Consider the following 21,085-nt stretch of genomic DNA (forward strand, 5'->3'; position numbering starts at 1 on the left):
GGGAATTTAATGGAATCCCACGGCTCATAGAAGTATAATTGACCCCACTCATGGTGACACCCTGCAATGGGGTTGATTGCATTAGGAAGTAAAATTGTGGTTTTGCCGGGAGAGAATGGAATAATTTCCAGCACTTTAGTAACAGCTCCCCTCTTAACAGTTATTGAAGAATTGGAGTTGCTCTTTGTTTTCAGAAGCATAGTGCAGTAGTTGTGAGAGCAGAATTCTTGAGTCATGACTCTGGTGTTCTCTCCTCCTGGCACCCTAAATGATCTCGGACAAGTTGCTTAGCTGGTTTGTGCCCCAGTTTCCCCTCTTAAAAAATTGAGATTGTAATACTTATCTCCTTCTCAGTGGTGCTGTGAGGCTTAATTAGTATTTGTTAAACACTGTGAGATCTCCGGATGGAAGGTGCTAAAAACTGAAATAAATTCTACTTGTACATTAGAGCTTGTAGCTCAGCAGGACTGCCTTTCTGATTGAATTGCCAGGGTTGGTCATTTCTATTATGCTTGTCCTGGAGACTTCTAAGGTTCTGGTAATCCTGTGGACGCTGTGCACTATGGGCCAAATTCTTGTGTCTCATGCTGAGTTAACAGGCTTTGCTTGGGGACCTACAAAGAGATGGGTGAGCTCGAATCCTTCCCCAACATGGAAGAGAGAAACCATGTTGTCACCCCATAGCTGCTATAATAGCCCTTCTTATGCACCATGCATGGAGGTTTTGGCCAATTATTCATAGAACCACTGCCCATTCCTTGGCCTGCCCCAGCCCCATGTTTCTGCTATTGTGTACAGAGCCACTGTAGAGCACTGCTCTATCTACTGTTCCGTCTGCCTCTCAACAAACAGGTTCCTCTTTGTAGCAGGACCATGGCAGTTCTGCTTGTTTTTGGAACTTGAATGTCTGTGCAAAGGAGGTTGGAGGCATGAATATGATTGTCTATATGCAGTATGATATTAAATATAGATGCACAGCAGATATACTTGTTTCCTGGCAGGTATTAATTCATCAAGTAGTTGGACAAATGCCATTGTTCTAAGGAACTGTTCTTCCACTTTGATTCTTTTAACCACTTGACAGCTGGTTTCTTGAGTCATTTAGGAAAGAGATGACAGGACGAAAACTCTCCTCTTTGCCTTTCTTTCAATCCTCGTTTTGCTTTTTTTTTCTTTCCCCTTGAACCTGCCTTGACTGGCTTTGACTTTCAGCTATGCAATTAGTGTAATTCTTCTCATTCCAAAGTAGAAAGACATGGCAAAAAACAAATTTGAACTTGCAGAGTTTCCTGGCCATAAGAACTTCAGATTGCACCTGGATACTAATAGGAAAAACATGTACAGACATCTGCTTGTCTACAGATTTCAGCTTTATAGACTACTGAAATGTTTAAATATTAATGTGGCATAATAGCATTTTGCCATGTGTGAATAAAACTACATGACTAAAACTCTTCATAACTTTCTCAGTTGATCTCTAATGAACAATCTGCTGTCTGAAGAAGTATAACAATTTCTATTTGTAATATTTAATTTCAGAATCCCAAAGACGTGTATAGAATTTGTCCAAGGTCATTTTCAATTGTGAAAGATGTGATTTGTAACATGGAGCATGAAAGCTGCAATTTTCCAATTTTGAAGAAAAACCTTTTCATTCTTTCCATTTTAGCATCTTAGAAATGAGTTTCCCTGTACTATAACACCCATTCACAGATTGTGCTCACCAAAGGAATAAAGATTTTATAATAAAAATCCTTCCTTGATGATTCATTTCAGTTCACAGAATCTGCTATCCCAATGGATATTCGTAAAGATAACTGAGTTACCTCAGGTTATTCCTTCCTTCCATTTTGGAAGTGTTTAAGGCTATAAATTCCTCGACTTGTTTCTGTTTCTAGGTTAAACTCATTTGCATTTGAGAGGGCTAATTGTGAATATTAGGCTTCATTTCTCCTTTAAATTATTGGGTAAAATCAGATTTAAAACAAAATCCCTCAAGTTAGTAGCTGTGTTACTAATATCAGCTTTAGATTATTAAAATGGGAAAAAAATGTTAAAATATCTAACTTTTTACCATTTATGCTGTTTTTTTCCTCCTGAACTTTCTGCACTTGGCTCTGCCTGGTCAACTAAAACACTTGTTAGTTTCACTATTTTACTAGTCAGTTTTACATTGTGGTTCTCCTTCACTAGTCCAATGTTGCAATGTTTGAGCTTCAGGCACTGTAGAACTGTATTAATTGAGCATTTTTTTAATTTATTTGTTTACATTTGAGAACATTTCTATTAACTTTAAATTTTGTTTTAAAACAGCCTTACAAAATGTAAACTTTTGGCCTAAGCTACCTGCTACAGCCTTTTTTAGATATAGTGGGCCAGATTCCGAACTGGTGCAAATCGAGGTAGCTCTTCTGAAGATAATTAAGTTATGCTGATTTATGGTAGCTGAGGAGCTGGCTCACTTTTTTTTTTTAGTGGTAAAAGCAAGATGTGTTATTGCTTCTCTCCTGGATATATATGCTTGAGTGCCAAATAGATGGGTGAGAGAGAGTCATGATTCATTCTGCATATATGAATGTGGCATAATGAGTAAACCTGATTCCAGATTCACAGTAATGAAAGCTTCTCCCTTACATTTTTCTCACCCTTATGGGAAAAAAACCTGCTCTTGCCATTTTAAAATTTTAAGAATTTGTGATGTCAAGCAAATTGAGCATTATATTTTCATTGGGTTTTCTTACTGCTGTTAAAATGTTTCTTCAGTTTTAACACTTACTTCTAAGACATAATTTTCATTTACATTCAGGAAGCTTTATACCACTCTGGCAGTGTAGAGGGGCCTGGAAATGTAGGCCTGTTGGTGCTGTTGGAGTGGTATAAAGTAGGCTTTGTATATATAAGCATTGGGCCTTTGATCTCTAGTTGAACACTTGTTTTCCAGGAAAATGTTGTATCTCAGTAATTCTCAGATCTCTGATGGTATTTTGCTCTTGTAAAGCACCTTTTATCTTCTGTAAGGTAGACAAATGTTTTTATTTTCACACAGAAAAAAAACTGGGTGAAAGTGAAATGAAGGCTAAAGGTGTATAGTAGTGGTTTGAATGCACATTACCTTTCAATAACATTTGAGTTAAGAGAAAATTCAAATTTCAGAAAACCAGGCCAAAGTTAAGATGAAACTCCCAAGAAACCCAAACCTTCGGCAGCATGGAAATTTGCAGTTAAAGTAGCCAGACGACCTTAACTCGGTGCCAGTAATGAAGTGCTGAGAAAATAAGAAACGTGCGCTACTATATGGTACTTTATCCATCCAAAACAAGTGCCTTCATTTTAGCATTGATCTAAAAAAGTAGGATACTTTCATCTTAATCATACAGTGGTTGAGCATCTTTCTGGCGTTCTCTATGGTCATATACAACATGTGCACACAAATCTTCCAAGTTCCTGAATAGACAAATAGCATATGGAAGGCAATCATTCCTCACTCTTCATTAAGGTCCTGATCTTCGGAAAGTGCTCACCATCTATGATTCATGTGTCATCCAACTATTCACATGTCTTTAGACCCCAAGCTAGGGTGTTTTTCTATAAAAGCTTCAGATGCCTGGATCATAAAATTAGAGCAGTTAGATGAAAAGTGTGCAAGTTAGCATGGTGAGAAATTATTTCACTTAATATTGGATATGTGTGCATGAAACAAATGATAAAATTCATGTTCTGTAGTACACTTTTTCAATACAGCATCTGCAAGACAGGGTGGGTAGATGACGACTGGTATCTCTGTGGGGATAGCCAAACTACTTTAACTGTTTCAGAGTAGCAGCCGTGTTAGTCTGTATTCGCAAAAAGAGAAAGGAGTAGTTTTGGCACCTTAGAGACTAACAAATTTATTTGAGCATAACTGTGACTTCCATATTTTCAAAGGTCTTGGTTTCCTGTACATTTAACCTTAACTTTGAATATCCTGTGTTTCTACAGTGTATTTTTGTTTGGTTGTTGCTGTTGTTATCTCATAACTGTTAATTTCTGGTGCCAGGCTGTGGTAGGCTTGTTTGATTCACTTCAAGCTTAGTTTAAGTCCTGATTTTGGATTGTCTTTCATAACTTGGTACTGTTTTTCCATCTTTAGGTTAAGAAACAGATATTGGATGAAGAAATCTACTGCTCTCCAGAGGCTACAGTTTTATTGGCTTCTTATGCTGTGCAGGCTAAGGTTAGTACACAAGTGCATTTTCTTTTTATTTAATTTCTATCAAACATAATTATATAGGTTTAATTAACACATACAATACTGACAGGTTTCAGAGTAGCAGCCGTGTTAGTCTGTATTCGCAAAAAGAAAAGGAGAACATGCATCCGATGAAGTGAGCTGTAGCTCATGAAAGCTTACGCTCAAATAAACTTGTTAGTCTCTAAGGTGCCACAAGTCCTCCTTTTCTACATACAATACTGTTAAACTTTGCTGTGAAGAAAGTAGGTCAACTGGGGACATGGAGGTACTGCAGAAAGAGAAGAGTTGTATATAATTACTTGCAATTAGGGAGAGAGAGGCTTGTTTGCTATTTTACATTTTGTTTTTAACAAGGTAGAGGACTAAAATTAGATCCTGTTCTCTGGATTGTCCTATTGCACTAAGAGGCAGAGTGCGAGCATGTGAATATCTTGACCCTGAAACATCTGTATATAGCATTTTGGTATAAGCTTATATTAAAATTTAAAATTATTCCTGCCTCTTTAAAAGATGTCCATGCATCCGATGAAGTGAGCTGTAGCTCACGAAAGCTTATGCTCTAATAAATTTGTTAGTCTCTAAGGTGCCACAAGTACTCCTTTTCTTTTTGCGAATACAGACTAACACGGCTGCTACTCTGAAACATGGATCCTACAGGTGGCTGGTGCCCTCAGTTCCTACTGAAATCAATGGGAACTGAGGATATTCAGCATCTTTAAGTATGAGAGGCCACCATATGCTCACAGGGGTCAAAATTGCCCCATGGCAGAAGGTCAGCACAAAGCCCTCTGCACTGCTGACTGCAGTAGCCATGTATGGGTATGTGTACAGGAGGAATAGCTGAGCCAGCAAAGCCACCACATCTCCAGAATACAGCTGAAGTGGGCTCCTTGTTGTCTCTGAATCAGCTGAGGCGAAGGAGGATGGGGGAGGGTGGGACAGGGAAGGAGTCACTGGATCTGTAGTTACATGGATTCACAGACTGGAACTTCTGCAAGGGGCTGTACCTAGTATTTCAGTCCATAGGCTAGAATAGTGGCTTGTTGGAACCACATGCCTTGGCCATGGACTAACGACAAATTCCATACCCCAAACCCATCTAAGGGATCCCTGTACGAAGCCCATTTACTTGGGCTGTACTTCCCCCTTGAGGCAGTCATTCTAGACAAAAGTTGTCCAGCTACCAAATTCTCCAGCATCCTGCAGGTATTTAACCAAGTGTGTTTTCTTCTCCTGTGACAGTATGGTGACTATGACCCGAATTTTCATGAGCCAGGCTTTCTTGCCCAAGAAGAGCTGTTACCCAAAAGAGTAAGTATTTCCCATGCCTGAACATGAATATTTTTACCTGCATGAAGAATCAAATGTTTTCATGGGGCTGGCTGTAACCTCAGGAATTCACACTGTACGTACACGCATGTGTGTTTTTTCCGAACTTGGTAAGAAGTCCCAGCTGTGAATTTTGTTGACACTTGTACACTGTGTTGTTTGGGAGCGGCAGGAGGTAAACACCATTGGCAGCATGTCTTCATACGTTCAAAAGAAAACCAAATCCTTCCTTGCTCTGTAGGTCCTCAGGCAATATCAGATGACGGCAGACATGTGGGAAGAAAAGATATCTGCTTGGTATGCAGAGCACAGGGGTATTGCCAGGTACTGTAACATCTCTTGGGAGATCATAGACCTATCCATTACATCAGTACAACCCACTTGACTTCAGTGGAGTTTTACAGTTATAAGTCATCGGATGGGTATCTGACCCCCATTTATGTTGGTTGGTTTTTTCCACCAAATGCATCCGATGAAGTGAGCTGTAGCTCACGAAAGCTTATGCTCAAATAAATTTGTTAGTTTCTAAGGTGCCACAAGTACTCCTTTTCTTTTTGCAAATACACACTAACACGGCTGCTACTCCGAAATTTATCAACATTGTATTCCTATTCGGAACGTTTATTGCTGAATGGAAAAATACAATATTTTGGTACTAAGATCCTGCTCATACCAGTTGCTGAGCAATTGAGAGACTTAGTGCCTTCAACTTGCGTTGAAGCGAATGGAGGGGTTGAGGCCCTGTTTCAGAGGCACACCTTACCAGGCCCCATATTAAGCTAAAGAGAATGAAAGTCGTACATCTTGTACCTACTTGGGGAAATAAGAGAAATTGCTAGGATTATAGAGGCACGAGTCTATTTAGCTAGGAACCAAGATGGAAAGGGGGGGAACCCACCTGTGCAAGAATCATGGGGTTTGTCTTGGTGCTGTTCCATGTCGATGTTCCAGGGCTTATACAACTAACAGTGATGTACTCAACATGTCTGGCAATAAAATAAAATTCAATAAGATTTTTAGGCATGTGGAGTTGATCTAGCCCAAGTTGTTTGAATTCATTTTTTCTTTATTTAGCTGCCCTGGATGTACATTAACATTCTCTCCTCAGTATTTATTTTGCCTGCCTTGAAAGGGGATAGGCAATGATGTTGATCAGTGGCTGAAGAAGTTCTCTGTTAGTCAAAGGACCGCTTCGGTGCGTCTTTTGGACTTTAGTATAAAATATTGTATGGAGCCTCTTACAGCAATACTACTCAGTGAACCACTTCCTGAGGGGAAAACTCCTACTCTAACATTGTCTTCCATGACACAGGTCTCTAGCCAGTGGCATCTGTGAACATCTGAGAGGCAAAACTGACATGCAGTGATGAGATCAGAGCCAGTTATCAGTAATGTGTAAAGATTATACTATATGTGACTCAAACAGGGTTGGTAAAGCTTTACTCTGCTCATCTGGAGTAGACTGCACTGGTTAAGCTGTCAGCAATAGATCATGCACTTAACAGTACAGATCTTAAAAGCTATACAGCAAAACTTAAGCGCAAATAAACCAAATGACAAAGGAGCAAAAGATCTAGTCACCTGTTTAGGATTGCTTTCTTCAAAATAGTAAAGTAAAATTAGAGAAGAGGAAAACGGTTGGAATTCACTTGAATTTCCAAGTGTAATCACTCTTGTGCTTTCTAGGGATGAAGCAAAGATGAACTATTTGAAAATTGCTCAGGACTTGGAGATGTATGGTGTCAATTACTTTCCTATTGCTGTAAGTTTATCCTATTAAACTGTATTTTTAGTTGCTATAGATTAATTGATTCTAAACCTTGAGCCCGGTTAGTGCCAGTGTTTCCTGATACTTGGAGCAGGGGAGCTAGAACTAGGATTCATAGGTTCTATTTCCACCTCTGCCACTGACTGGCCATGTGGTCATGGACACACTACTCTCAGCTTACTAGTCTGCAAAATAAATACAATGTTTCTGTGAATAGAACTATTAGGCTTAATTATTTAATGTCTGTAAAAGGTCTTTGATATCTGCATGTGATGACCCCCTAGCGAGGTCACCTATGAGCCTGGGATCTCTGGATCTAAAACTATGGGCTTCTACTGGCTAAGCTAAAGGATCAGACCTGTTAGCTAGGGGTGGCAGCAGACTAATAAACTCCATATATGGTGGAGACACTAGCCTCTAAAATATACGAATACATTGCTTAGAATAAACAAGTTGCTGGAGTGTGGTTGTACATGCCACCCAAAATGATGTTGGTCGTAACTTATTGTATTCCTTTGCAGCAAAATAAGAGTGACACAGATCTCCTACTTGGAGTTGATGCTAAAGGTATTCATGTCTACAGCATAAATAACAGGTTCTCTCCAAATAAGTCTTTTGAATGGAGTGGTATCAGAAACATTTCCTATAGTGAGAAAGAGGTAGGATGGATCTAACCTATTACTCTTTTTTTGTGGTCGTGCGTGCACACACAGGGATTCTTGTACTAGATTGGAAGCAGTCTGTCTATCTGAACAGCTGAAAATAATCTGAGGATGGGGGATTTGTAACAAAACTCAGAATTATGGGCCCGAATTTCCCCCCCAGAGGTGCTGAGTACCTGTAGCACCCGTTGGTTTCAAGGGGAGCTATGGGTGCTCAGCCCTCCCTAAAAACTGAGCACATCATTGCAGTCTGATGGCTCTTTGACCTGTGAAAAAAGTGTGGTGGTTTGTGTTCATTTTCCAGAAGATAAGGCCTACAAAAGCCACGATGATTGGCTCCAGTTGCCTTCGTGGAGAAGCCAAGGATTGAATGGTCCATGAAGACTGAACTTTATCTTCATTTACAGAGCTGGTCCCTCCAGGTCAGGATGGAGGCACTATGGCAAGAGAGGGAATGTAGGGAGGCTTATGCATTTTCTACCTGCACTCTACCTGTTCTGTGGATAAGTAGAAGACTTCTGTCTCCAGAGCTATAAACCCAGCACATTTTATAAGAGTTCAGTTGAATTTCAAGAGATTACAGATCATCCTCCATACAAAGAAGGGAGAGTGTGGAGGGGAAGGTGTGAGAGACCTGAAATATTGCTAACTGGAAGACTGATCAGGAGAAAACATGAGCACTGGAATCCCCAGTAATTAACAATAAAAGCGGAACATAGTCTGTCCCTTTCTTTTCAATAAGTCCTTTCAAGTTGGGATCCAAATTCTGCTCTGGTGGAAATCCAAAGTCGGGTGTGCATGTATTAAAATATTATCTTCTCCTATTCAAACATAGCCTTGCTTTGGGCAAGATGTTTGAATGACTGTTACCCAGAGAGTGAAATAAGCTATAACAAGTTATTTATAATCTCAGTGAAACCGTATCTAAAATCAGATGATAGGCACTGAAATTATGCAACAAAATGCAAATGAGTGAATCAGAATAGAGGGCTAATTCATGGGTCACAGGAAAAGCCAGGATCTAAAAGAAGGGAGCTGCTTTTATCGTACTGTTGAGTTGAATGGAACATAGGAAGTGAAACACTCTGTGCTGGCCCTCTTGCAATATAGCTCTCTTTCACTTACTCCTCAGAAAACAATTTGGGAGATGGACTCTGAATATGGAAAAGCAAAAATCCCATGAATGGGTGCTGATGTCCAGGAGTTTTTATCCTTTAGGCTTTTTGTTGTGTATTTCCTTTTTGTTTGTTTTATAACCACAGTGGTGCTGGATATTTTACAAGGGCAGTCTTGGAGTATTAAATTTGTTAAAATGGCAACTTCTAGAGATTAATAATGATCATTGACTTCGGCGGCCTCAATCCAGTTCATCACAAAGCCACTGTCACAGCTGGCACTAACTGGCCCCATTGCTGGCAGCTTCAGCTTTCAAAATCCCTTAGCAATCTGATTGCAGGACTGGAAACTAAGAAGTCTCTTGTTGTCAAATCCCAACTCTGGCTCTGATTCTCTCTGGGGTCTCAAGTAATCATTAACTTCTTGTCTCAGTTTCCCCTCTATGTTGGGGATAATACTTTTCTGTAGGTGTGGGTTCATTATTGTCTGCTGTAGAAATAGTATTCAATGCTTTCATTTTTATATTGATCCAGACTTTTCTGCTTCCCTTTATTTATTTATTTTTTTCCCCCCCAGCTAACTATTAAACCTCTTGATAAAAAAGCAGAAGTTTTCAAATTCTTTTCCTCTCAGCTCAAAGTGAACAAACTGGTAAGTGGGCTGTTGCTCTCTTAAAAAATCTAAATGTAGTAACAATCCCAGTTGCATTGATTGATATCAGAATGAAAAATCTTATTCTCAGAATATCCACCATGGTCATGTGTCATGAGTATTGGTACTTAAGAGGCCTGAAGCCATAATAAAAATTAGTGTTGCAGTGATTTGGTAGGTTTCAGAGTAGCAGCCGTGTTTAGTCCGTATTTGCAAAAAGAAAAAGGAGTACTTGTGGCACCTTAGACTAACAAGTTTATTTGAGCATAAGCTTTCGTGAGCATCCGATCAAGTGAGCTGTAGCTCATGAAAGCTTATGCTCAAATAAACTTGTTAGTCTCTAAGGTGCCACAAGTACTCCTTTTTCTTTTTGCAAATATGGACTAAACACGGCTGCTACTCTGAAACCTACCAAATCACTGCAACACTAACAAATTTATTTGAGCATAAGCTTTCGTGAGCGACAGCTCACTTCATCGGATGCTCATGAAAGCTTATGCTCAAATAAATTTGTTAGTCGCTAAGGTGCCACAAGTACTCCTTTTCTTTCAGTGATTTGGTAAAAATTAATGAGAGAAATCGGCATACCATATTGTGCCCTACATGAGAGAACCACCCAGGGACCAGGAAACTTTGTCTAAACACTTCGTTTCCTCTAAATTATTCTGTTTGTGGGTGAGTTTGCACTCTTTAAGAATGGGTATGGGAGGAGACGCGTCAACTGTGTAGAAGACCAGAGAGCCACAGGGAAATCCTGCATATCTAAGGCTAGGGCATTGTGGAAGGCATGATGCCCCCTTTGCTTTCTCAGGAGTGGTGCTTTGTGTGGATTCTCAGTCTGTTGCTGTCCAAACTTTCCTCAAGGAACAACAAGGAAAGGGAAGCAGCATACGATACTGCTGACTGGGTTGGCGTTATCTTTCATTGAAATATCCCTACGGGATTGATGGGGGAAGACGCTGGCTCAGTCCTCTCCTAGCTAAACCATATCCTTTCCCAACCTGCAGTCTTATTATGCACTTGTGGAGGGTCTTCTGCAGATGACCTGCCATGCCACTACTGCTTTTCTCCCTCATATGCCTCCACCCCAGACTAGTTCCATTTACCTCTTACACAAGCAGAACTGGAGGAGAAATTGGTGCCAGAGACGGTGACTGAATAAGGGGAGAGACTTTCAGCCTGCTCTCAACCTGTCCAAATCATATATTTACTGACTAAAGATGTGCCTTACCTTGACTTGCTAGGCTAGAAACCTACAAACCGGGGAAATTGCTAGCTCCTGATAATTCTGAAGTTAGCCCGCAAGTAGGAGATGTGTTTGCATTCCTGTGCAGTGCTCTTCACCCAGCTCACTGCAACTTACTTGTGTTGCAATTGCTTTGCTTTTTGCAGATTTTACAGTTGTGCATTGGTAACCATGACCTGTTCATGAGAAGGAGAAAAGTTGACTCCATTGAGATCCAGCAAATGAAAGCTCAGGCTAGGGAGGAAAAGGCTAGAAAAAAAGTAGGTTCCTTCTGCTCCTTGTTGTTGAAAGTATTTATTATTCCGTTCACTACACATTCATTATTCACCCTACTTGTTCATACCATAAGCACAGGGGTCTGTGTCTGTGATGCATGTGGAGGGACTGAATATGAGCAGCTGTGGGAGGTGTGGAATGTGAGGAGCTGTGTATTGTGTATGGGTGGTATCTGTGGTATAGGGATGCTCCTGACAAGGTGTAGTACAAAGGGAGAAGTGACAAAGTGCTCCATATTGACAGCACTTTTAAATAACCAGGCTCACCAGCTGTTGGATTCAATATGGATGAGCTGCCCTGGCACTTTGCAAGATGCCCTGATAGTGGCAGATAGCCGTGCAGCAGCCGGACAGCTTTTAGTTCTCTAGAAATATTTACCCTGTTTGCTCTGCAGTCCCAGTCTGTGAGCATCACTCATTATCTTTCCAGATGGAGACTCAAAGGCTGGCCAGGGAGAAGCAGCTCAGAGAAGAAGCAGAGCGAGCCAAAGAAGAGCTGGAAAGGCGCCTCTTCCAGATGGAAGATGAAGCCAGGCAAGCCAACGAGGCACTGGTGAGCATTACAGTAGTCTGAATGTCATCTGGCCTTGGGTGACATCAAGATTTATAAGCTCCTTTTCCTGTGGTGTTAGCTAGGACACTGAGGAAATGTCTATACTGCAATAAAAAACCTATGGGACTGAGTCTCTGAGCCCGGGTCAATTGAATCTGGCTCACAGGATTCAGGCTACAGGACTAAAAACTGAAGTGTAGCTGTTTGGGCTTGGGCTGGAGCCCAGGCTCTGAGACCGTCTGTCCTCATGGTGTCTTGGACCTCTGGTTCCAGCCAAAGTTCGAATGTCGGTGCTGCAATTTTTAGCTCTGCAGCCTGAGCCCCGTGACCCTGAGTTGGCTGACCCAGGCCAGCCAATGCAATGCCACAGGTCTTTTATTGCAGTGTAGATTTACCCTGAGGGTTATTGTTAAGGAAAGGAGGGAGACTTTCTTGGAGGCAGGGTATGCTTGCACTCTTGCAGGGAGCCAGGCCTGCCCCCAATCTCCATTTGCTGGGAACTACTCACTTCCCCCTGATTTTTCTGCCAACACCTTGTTTGGGCCAGGAACCAGAGAGAGAGGAAAGCAGGCTGCATGAGGAACGGAAGCTGTGGAGAAGTCTGTATGAAGCCAGCAGCAGGTGGGACTGGCAGCTGAAAGGAGGCAGGCAGAGTTCACTAGGCTCTGCTCATTTTGGGTGGAGTCTTAGTCCAGCGCTGAGTAAAGGAGGAGAGGCCTTATATGGTGGAAGGAGAGAGGAAGGCAAGCATACTGGAGCAGAGGGAGACAAAATATCTTAGAAACGTTTATTTGGCTCTAGGCCCTCAGTAAAGAGGGCAAAGGACTAATATAATGATCCTTGGTATGTTAAGGGTTAACCTTATTATGATCTGCTGGGGAAAGACCTCCTGCTTCTAAGCTGACTGTAGCTATTTTTCCTTTCTAAATGTTGCATCATAGTAGCTAAGATAAATCATGTCTCTTTTTAGCTTCGGTCCCAGGAAACAGCAGAGCTGCTGGCTGAGAAAGCTCAGATTGCAGAAGAAGAGGCCAAACTGCTGGCCCAGAATGCTGCAGAAGCTGAGCAAGAGCGGCAGAGGTTGGAGATCACAGCACTGAAAACCAAGGAGGAGAAGCGTCTGATGGAGCAGAAGATGCGGGAGACAGAGCTGATCGCAGTAAAACTGGTGAAAGAGTCAGATCGAAGGTTAGATTTGCTTGTGGGTTCGGTGGGTGGCATCTGTCAGCCGTGGCACTTGTGGATATACTGTGTGACTATCTTTTCAGAGTTTACGCGTGGAAGGAAGAACTCCCCAGGTAACACTTCACAGCTTTGTGCATCTTGTTCATTCCCACCTTGTACCAGTGTATTTGAAATTAGTGCCAGAAATTGCATCTTCAGCTATAGAATTTTGACCATGACTATGCAGCAACTCCTTCTTAGCATTATCGAAAGACTGAGGGCTACTAATGGAGAGTCTAAATTTAAATTTAAAGCCTTGTGAATGCTAGACCAATGTTAATTAGAGGAGTTGAAATTCATAAGAGGTTTGCAGGATTCTATTGTAGGGTTCCTAGCCCAGTGTAGTGCATTTAATATACACACTGTTGTAGATTATGTATATTCTATTGTTTGCACATGTATAGAATCCTAGGGCTCAGTGCTGTCCTAAAATACAGGGCGTGTCTCGTTCTTTGTTACAGGTATTTGTAAAAAACTTATCACCCTGGTAGGCAGAGGGCACTTTACTTATGCTAGCATGGTGTTAAACAGCATTTCCCCAAAACAGGGAGCACTTACTTTTCAAACCAGCATCCCAGAGAGGATCTTTGATGCCAGATAATGGTTGACGGCCCAGAGATGACAAGACAATGGGTGCAGAACTGGGCCCATAGGAATAAGAGATAGAGAAGATTAAATCAGCCAGCTAATGCAGGACTGTTTCCGCAATCACCTCTTCTTGTGCTTTGTCCAGTTTTCAATGTCCCATGCAATCAGGCCTTCACCTGTGGAGACTATTTCAGAGGCTAACAGATGTCTCTCAGGAAACAAGCTAGGTGTATGAACTCAGTGTCTTGCCATGTGTTTGAAATCTACCACCTAACATTCACAGTATGTTTGTCTGACAGAGCCAAAGAAGCTGAGCGTCTAAAACAGGATCTGCAAGAAGCCAGGGAAGCTGAACGAAAAGCGAAGCAGAAACTTCTGGATGTAACTAAGCTTAATTATCTTGTAAGTTACCCAGTTTAGGTTTTGGTGGGCAGCACTTTATTGGAGAGTGGACAAATAACCAATCATCCTTTAAACGTAGATACAATGTAACTAACAAGTAAATACACACTCTCCATGAAGCTTGCTCAAGACACTTTGTTACCAAGCTGAAGTATTCATAATGTCTTTGGTCTTCACAATTTTAACATATGATAGATTAAACAGATATTGCTTAAATGATCTATCATCATCACTGTTAATCACATAGCCTACACAGTACCCAGAGATGCTTGCAATTTAACGATACCTGGATGTTGTATTGACAGAAATGAAATATGGAAACTGCGTCACATTGAGAGAACTTTAGGAAGGGCTCATAAAAAGAGCTTTGTGGACGAAAACTTGTCTGCAGCTTCAAACTTCTTTTGTGTGCTCCAGTATAGCAAAAGGAGGAATCTGAATTGTCAAAACTGAGGATTGGCATGGTCATGTTCTATTCCATTCTCTGCCTCTGAGTTCACTGTGTGAACTAGGGCAAGCAACTTAGGGTAAAATTTTCAAAAGTGTCAGAGTCCAATTTTCAAAGGTGCCAGACTCCTCAGTACTTTAATTATTATTTTTGTGAGTGTAACAGGATAAAATGAAAGTTTATTCCTCCCGGTCTGTGTTTAAAGTAAAGCTGTGGGCTTGCACAGAAGCAGTATTTGTCCCTGTGACCTGAGGTGCCAGGAGCAAATGCCACTCATCCTGCTTATGGGGAAGTGGATCTATGCACATGCTGCACGCTCTCTGGTATCAACAAAATTTAAAATTAGATGGGAAACATTCCAGCCATGATGCTTCTCTCTCATTGGCACAGTCTGTATGCATTGTAATGTATTTCATTGAAGGCTAACATTTTATTTCAAAAAGATTTGTTTAGGGCCAGCCAGCCAGGGAGGAAAGGGATATGAATGCTTACAGCCATCTTTAGAATCAATGGGAAGACATCGATTTTGGACACACTGTTTTTGAGATTCTTGTAGAAGCTAGAAATATACTTGAAATAATAATAATGATAAAGTTCTAATTGTATTGTTAATGGAACTAACTCTTTTTGATTATCTTGCGTCTTTTAGCATGTAGCCCGGTATCCTCATCATTCAGCTGCTGACAACAGAGACGTTAACTTTGACAAAGGATCTGTAAAGATGGATTTAAAAGATGTAGATCTGAAGAGACTGTCCTTTGAGATAGAAAGAGAGAGGTACTGGAACACTCCTAAGATGTAAATAAACTAGAGTCTTAACCTGAGAAACTAGAAATGGAAAATAACAATTAGGTCTCCTGATGTATCCTCCTACCAGTGCAGGATTGTTCCCCACAATACATATGGGTAACTGCCTTATATGGAAGTAATAGCATCAGCTCTGTAACACCGTAGCTTTTTAGAAGGAGAAAAGATGTTTTCTTGGCATCTAGCCATGAAGAATACAGAGTCCTGGGGTTTAAAGGAATACATTGTCTGGGGTAAAGGAATACATTGTCTGGGGCAAAGCAATCTGCTCAGTTATGAGTATGCAGGAGGATGGAAATAACTGACTGGTGCATTGAGAGGGCTTTCCTTTCCTTTGCCCCCATTGTAGACTGTATATTGGACTAGGGGAACCTTTTTGTTCAGTTCTGGTCTTTCCTACATTCCTGTGAAAAGTGGCTTTAAAATCTATCAAAAGACTATTCAAAATATTCCTAGATATTACACTTGCTTGCCAACACAGACCTTGGAGAGTACCAAGTTGGTTCTGAGGCTATCTTGAAGGTTAAAAATGGTATATAAGCTGCATTCTGGGCAAATGGACCTAAAATAGCAAGACTCATGCTTTTAATTTTTTCACTCTGCATGCACTATAATGCATGTTACACTTTCATAGAGTTTATCATCAGAAGAGATGATTAGTCATCTAGCCTGATTCCTATACATCACTTGGCTCCATATGGGAGTATCGGGGTTGTAACTTCAGCAATATCTGTATTTGACTGATTGAAATGCATTAATTTTCTAATTGTAAATTAGCTGACAATGCAAGGAGCTAGTACACTTACTATTTGCATTATTGTTGTGCCTAGGAGCCCCAGCCATGGACCATGACTCCATTGTGCTAGACAATGTCCAATCACAGAACAAAAAGATGGTCCCTGCCCCCGAAGAGCTTATGATCTAAGTAGAAGACAAGAGATCACAGATGTCCTATCTATACCTATTGCAAGACCCTCTATGATTCTGCAGATTTCCATATAAAGCTGGTTCTCTGACTGTTTAATAACATCTAACAGGAGACTCTGTTTGTGACTGCTGGATTTCTAGTTGAGGGGGAGCAGGTATTGCTGTGATCAGCTGGAAGTAAATGTGTCTCCACAGGTTTCCCATGCAGCCCATAGCCTGAGCTTACATTTCTAACCATTCCTCTTTTGTTATGACTTCTCCCTGTTTAAAGAAAACCTCCCTCAGCAAGCAGGGCTAAATGTTGCAGGTGCTGTCAGCAATTCAGAATGAATGTAATGACAACCAAAGAAAAGTCAGGGTCACTGAAAGCCTTTCCCTGTAATGAGACAATTGGAGAACCTAGGTTCAGGCCATGTGGAGCAAATATCAGAATAAATAAAATACAAATTGGATGAAGTTATTGACTGTCAACTGAATAACTTTGTGTCCAATTAATCTCTGATGTAAAATTAGTGGATTTACACTGGGGATGGCTTTTATCCTAAAGCTTAGAATGAACATTTCTTACAAATTGCCCTTACAAAATAGATGAATGTAAAAACTACAAAACCCTCTGTTAGAGCTACCACTGGTTAATTAGATTCATTTTTTGGCTTCTTCTCTCCCTGTGTGGGTTGCAGGTTAGATTACTTGGAAAAGAGCAAAAAATTTGAAGATCGATTGAAAGAGCTGAAGTCAGAAATCTATGCGCTGAAACTAGAGGAAAAACAAACTGGGCTCTACTCTCACTGGAATGAAGTTCTTGGATCCTTGGATCGTTCAATAGGAAATGTGTGTAACCATAAATATAGGTTTTATAATAAGAATAACAGATAAGCTTACTCATGCAGTAGAAGTTAATAAATATAGAAGGTTTGGTTGACACCATAAACGAAGGAACACTGGAATCCCTAAAATGTTGCTAAAAGTATATGCTAAACGTATGCTTCATATTTTGGTACGAAAGCACATTCACTATCTCTATTGAGAATATGTGAAAAGGGGGTCTGGAGACATTGAAAGTGGCATTTTCTGTTGGAAGCTTTTTATGGGAGGAATCTCCTCAAATATGTAACAGTCAAAAGACTCTGAGCTCCCAGGAAGAGTCCTATAAAGGCTGAAGGCTGTTGGGCAAAATAAGCTCTTGCAAGCTCATTACAACTATGCTACATTTAACTGTTATCAGTCTCTTTCTACTTCATGCTTTTTGTGGCTGTTTGTTCTTCAGGTGTGATGCTATGTTTGTGTGTGTGTGTGTGTGTGTGTGTGTGTGTGTGTGTGTGTGTGTGTGTGTGTGTGTGTGTGAAAGTCAGCTTTTTATGCCAGATTCTAGTGATTCAGCAAACTTTTAAGCCCCTTTCTGGACCAGTGCAACAGTAACAGGACCCCAGCCCTTGCAGATTTCTCCAAACCTAGAAATTTATCTTAAAGTAACATGTGAGAGACGAAAAAAAGGGAGGCTTGGGTGAGAGAAGGCTCCTATAATTTCCGGCCCATGTATTTGATATGCCTTTGGCTTAATGTGAACTGATGTAGTGAGAACACTGTTTGTTTGTTTTTCACATATTCTGTTCTTTAAAGGCTTCCTCATGGATGAAAAGCTTTGGACCTGGAGACCTATTGGATATAAATCTTCGAAAGCCCTTCCCAGCTTATCCATTAAATGCCACAAACAGCTGGCCATGTACCAACAAGAATCAACATACAGCGCCTGTGGAAAACTCAACTTTTCAAACAAATACCTTGGTTGCCAGTAATGTGGGGACAGGAACTAGAAAACAGATTATAAAGGTAATGGGATTTATATGTATTTTCCCAAAATGGGAATGAATTTATTGCTTGTGAAAGTAAGGAATTAATAGCTTGAGCAAGCTTTTTCCATCCAGCTCTGCCAGTGCCCCTCAATCCCAAACTGTGAAGGACTGCTAGTTATTCTAGTCCTTCATTTCCATGCCATTTAAGGCAGCTTGTAAGATGGCCATCCGGGGGCTAAGATGAGACCAACTGACTTCATTCCATCTGTGGTCAAAGCTGGAATACGAATGGAAGATGAAGATAAATCCCATTAGACAACACGAGGATTTGTATTCAATAGCTGCATTTTCTTTATAGTTTGACCAAGCTTGAAAGTAAAGTGTGTCCTCAGTCCATCAGCAGTTTAAAACATAAACATGACTCCCTCTGCACTAGTATTTATGGCTGTGAAAACGTAACTTCCAGCATTAAGGGGTAAGTAATAAGATACCAGTAACAGAAATTGACCAAACTACCTACAATTCAGCTCTTACGTGGCAATGGTCATAGAACACTGCTTCTCTATCAGCTTTCAGAGTAGCAGCCGTGTTAGTCTGTATTCGCAAAAAGAAAAGGAGTACTTGTGGCACCTTAGAGACTAACAAATTTATTAGAGCATAAGCTTTCGTGAGCTACAGCTCACTTCATCGGATGCATTTCCGATGAAGTGAGCTGTAGCTCACGAAAGCTTATGCTCAAATAAATTTGTTAGTCTCTATCAGCTGTTTCACATAAGTGCTGTGTGGGTCCGGGAGGGAGACCCTGTGTCCTTTTATACTTGGCTCCTTTCAGGTAGGTGAGTGAGTGAATACATTTGGGGATATAAAAGCTCAATCTGCTTCTAGAGTTGAGTAACTTGAGTGAGGATTGGAGTGGTGTAGGAATCGTATTCTGTATGTGAGACTATTTTAAGGGCAGGCAACTGTTATTTAACAGTTACCAGCAAGTAACTTTATTTATGCACTATTAATTGTGCTGGTTGCTAGAGAACTAACTGGAGGTTTAAAGGAACATTGATGTATGTGAATGAGGCTAGGGCAAGAGTTTCTATTCTATGATCAATAAACTTGAGCTGTGCTCGTGACCTCCTTCATATATTTATTGTAAAGATTTTTTCAGAATCACTAGAGACCATGTCACATGACCTTAACTTGCAGACTGTGGGCACAGAATTATAAGATACAAAGTCTAATGTGGTTGGACAGAAGCAGCATCTTCCTAACGCAAATAATACAGGTATTATTAAAAATTAAGATGTTTGTATACCAATGCGAGGAGCCTAGGTAACAAAATGGAGGAACTAGAGCTACTGGTGCAGGAAGTGAAACCAGATATTATAGGGATAACGGAAACATGGTGGAATAGTAGTCATGACTGGACTACAGGTATCGAAGGGTATGTGCTGTTTAGGAAAGACAGAAATAAAGGTAAAGGTGGTGGAGTAGCATTGTATATCAGTGATGAGGTAGAATGTAAAGAAATTTAAGAAGCGATGCAATGGATAAGACAGAGTCCGTCTGGGCAAAAATTACATTGGGGAAGATAAATTGTAAAGCCTCTCCTCTGATAGTGCTTGGGGTGTGCTATAGACCTCCGGGATCTAATTTGGATATGGATAGAACCCTTTTTAATGTTTTTAATGAAGTAAATACTAATGGAAACTGCGTGATCATGGGAGACTTTAACTTCCAAGATATAGACTGGAGGACCAGTGCTAGTAATAATAATAGGGCTCAGATTTTCCTAGATGCGATAGCTGATGGATTTCTTCATCAAGTAGTTGCTGAACCGACTAGACGGGATGCCATTTTAGATTTAATTTTGGTGAGTAGCAAGGACCTCATAGAAGAAATGGTTGTAAGGGACAATCTTGGCTCAAGTGATCATGAGCTAATTCAGTTCAAACTAAATGGAAGGATTAACAAATATAAATCTGCAACTAGAGTTTTTGATTTCAAAAGGGCTGACTTTCAAAAATTAAGGCAATTAGTTAGGGAAGTGGATTGGACTGAAGAACTTATGGATCTAAAGGTAGAGGAGGCCTGGGATTACTTTAAATCAAAGCTGCAGAAGCTATCGGAAGCCTGTATCCCAAGAAAGGGGAAAAAATTCATAGGAAGGAGTTGTAGACCAAGTTGGATGAGCAAGCATCTTAGAGAGGTGATTAAGAAGAAGCAGAAAGCATACAGGGAGTGGAAGATGGGAGGGATCAGCAAGGAAAGCTACCTAATTGAGGTCAGAACATGTAGGGATCAAGTGAGACAGGCTAAAAGTCGAGTAGAGTTGGAGCTTGCAAAGGGAATTAAAACCAATAGTAAAAGGTTCTATAGCCATATAAATAAGAAGAAAACTAAGAAAGAAGAAGTGGGGCCACTAAACACTGAGGATGGAGTGGAGGTTAAAGATAATCTAGGCATGGCCCAATATCTAAACAAATACTTTGCCTCAGTCTTTAATAAGGCTAAAGAGGATCTTAGGGATAATGGTAGCATGACAAATGGGAATGAGGATATGGAGGCAGGTATTACCATAACTGAGGTAGAAGCGAAACTGAAACAGCTTAATGGGACGAAATCGGGGGGCCCAGATAATCTTCATCCAATAATATTAAAGGAATTGGCACCTGAAATTGCAAGCCCATTAGCAAGAATTTTTAATGAATCTGTAAACTCAGGAGTAGTACCGAATGATTGGAGAATTGCTAATATAGTTCCTATTTTTAAGAAAGGGAAAAAAGTGATCCGGGTAACTACAGGCCAGTTAGTTTGACATCTGTAGTATGCAAGGTCCTGGAAAAAATTTTGAAGGAGAAATTAGTTAAGGACATTGAAGTCAATGGTAAATGGGACAAAATACAACATGGTTTTACAAAAGGTAGATCGTGCCAAACCAACCTGATCTCCTTTTTTGAAAAAGTAGCAGATTTTTTAGATAAAGGAAATGCAGTGGATCTAATTTACCTAGATTTCAGTAAGGCATTTGATACCGTGCCACATGGGGAATTATTAGTTAAATTGGAGAAGAT

At 40.6% G+C, this 21,085-nt stretch overlaps 1 protein-coding gene across 5 annotated transcripts in view; it reads left to right on the forward strand.

The window, feature by feature from the left end:
- The window catches only part of LOC119844695 (merlin-like), a 35,515-nt gene that overhangs the window by 11,605 nt on the left and 2,825 nt on the right, over window positions 1-21,085 (forward strand). For 3 of the 5 annotated variants that reach the window (XM_043499426.1, XM_038375905.2, XM_043499427.1), the window contains 13 exons: window positions 4,130-4,213; window positions 5,474-5,542; window positions 5,802-5,884; window positions 7,247-7,322; window positions 7,850-7,987; window positions 9,683-9,757; window positions 11,150-11,263; window positions 11,709-11,831; window positions 12,802-13,019; window positions 13,943-14,045; window positions 15,143-15,270; window positions 16,908-17,058; window positions 17,848-18,608. In XM_043499426.1, coding sequence (XP_043355361.1) covers window positions 4,130-4,213; window positions 5,474-5,542; window positions 5,802-5,884; window positions 7,247-7,322; window positions 7,850-7,987; window positions 9,683-9,757; window positions 11,150-11,263; window positions 11,709-11,831; window positions 12,802-13,019; window positions 13,943-14,045; window positions 15,143-15,270; window positions 16,908-17,058; window positions 17,848-18,096 — 1,611 coding nt within the window. In that variant the 3' untranslated portion in view covers window positions 18,097-18,608. Of the gene's footprint in view, window positions 1-4,129; window positions 4,214-5,473; window positions 5,543-5,801; window positions 5,885-7,246; window positions 7,323-7,849; window positions 7,988-9,682; window positions 9,758-11,149; window positions 11,264-11,708; window positions 11,832-12,801; window positions 13,020-13,942; window positions 14,046-15,142; window positions 15,271-16,907; window positions 17,059-17,847; window positions 18,609-21,085 lie in introns of those variants that run through there. The other 2 variants (XM_038375906.2, XM_043499428.1) reach the window with 2 other exon arrangements.

The sequence above is a fragment of the Dermochelys coriacea genome, chromosome 17 (genome assembly GCF_009764565.3).
Source record: "Dermochelys coriacea isolate rDerCor1 chromosome 17, rDerCor1.pri.v4, whole genome shotgun sequence".
NCBI lineage: Eukaryota > Metazoa > Chordata > Testudines > Dermochelyidae > Dermochelys > Dermochelys coriacea.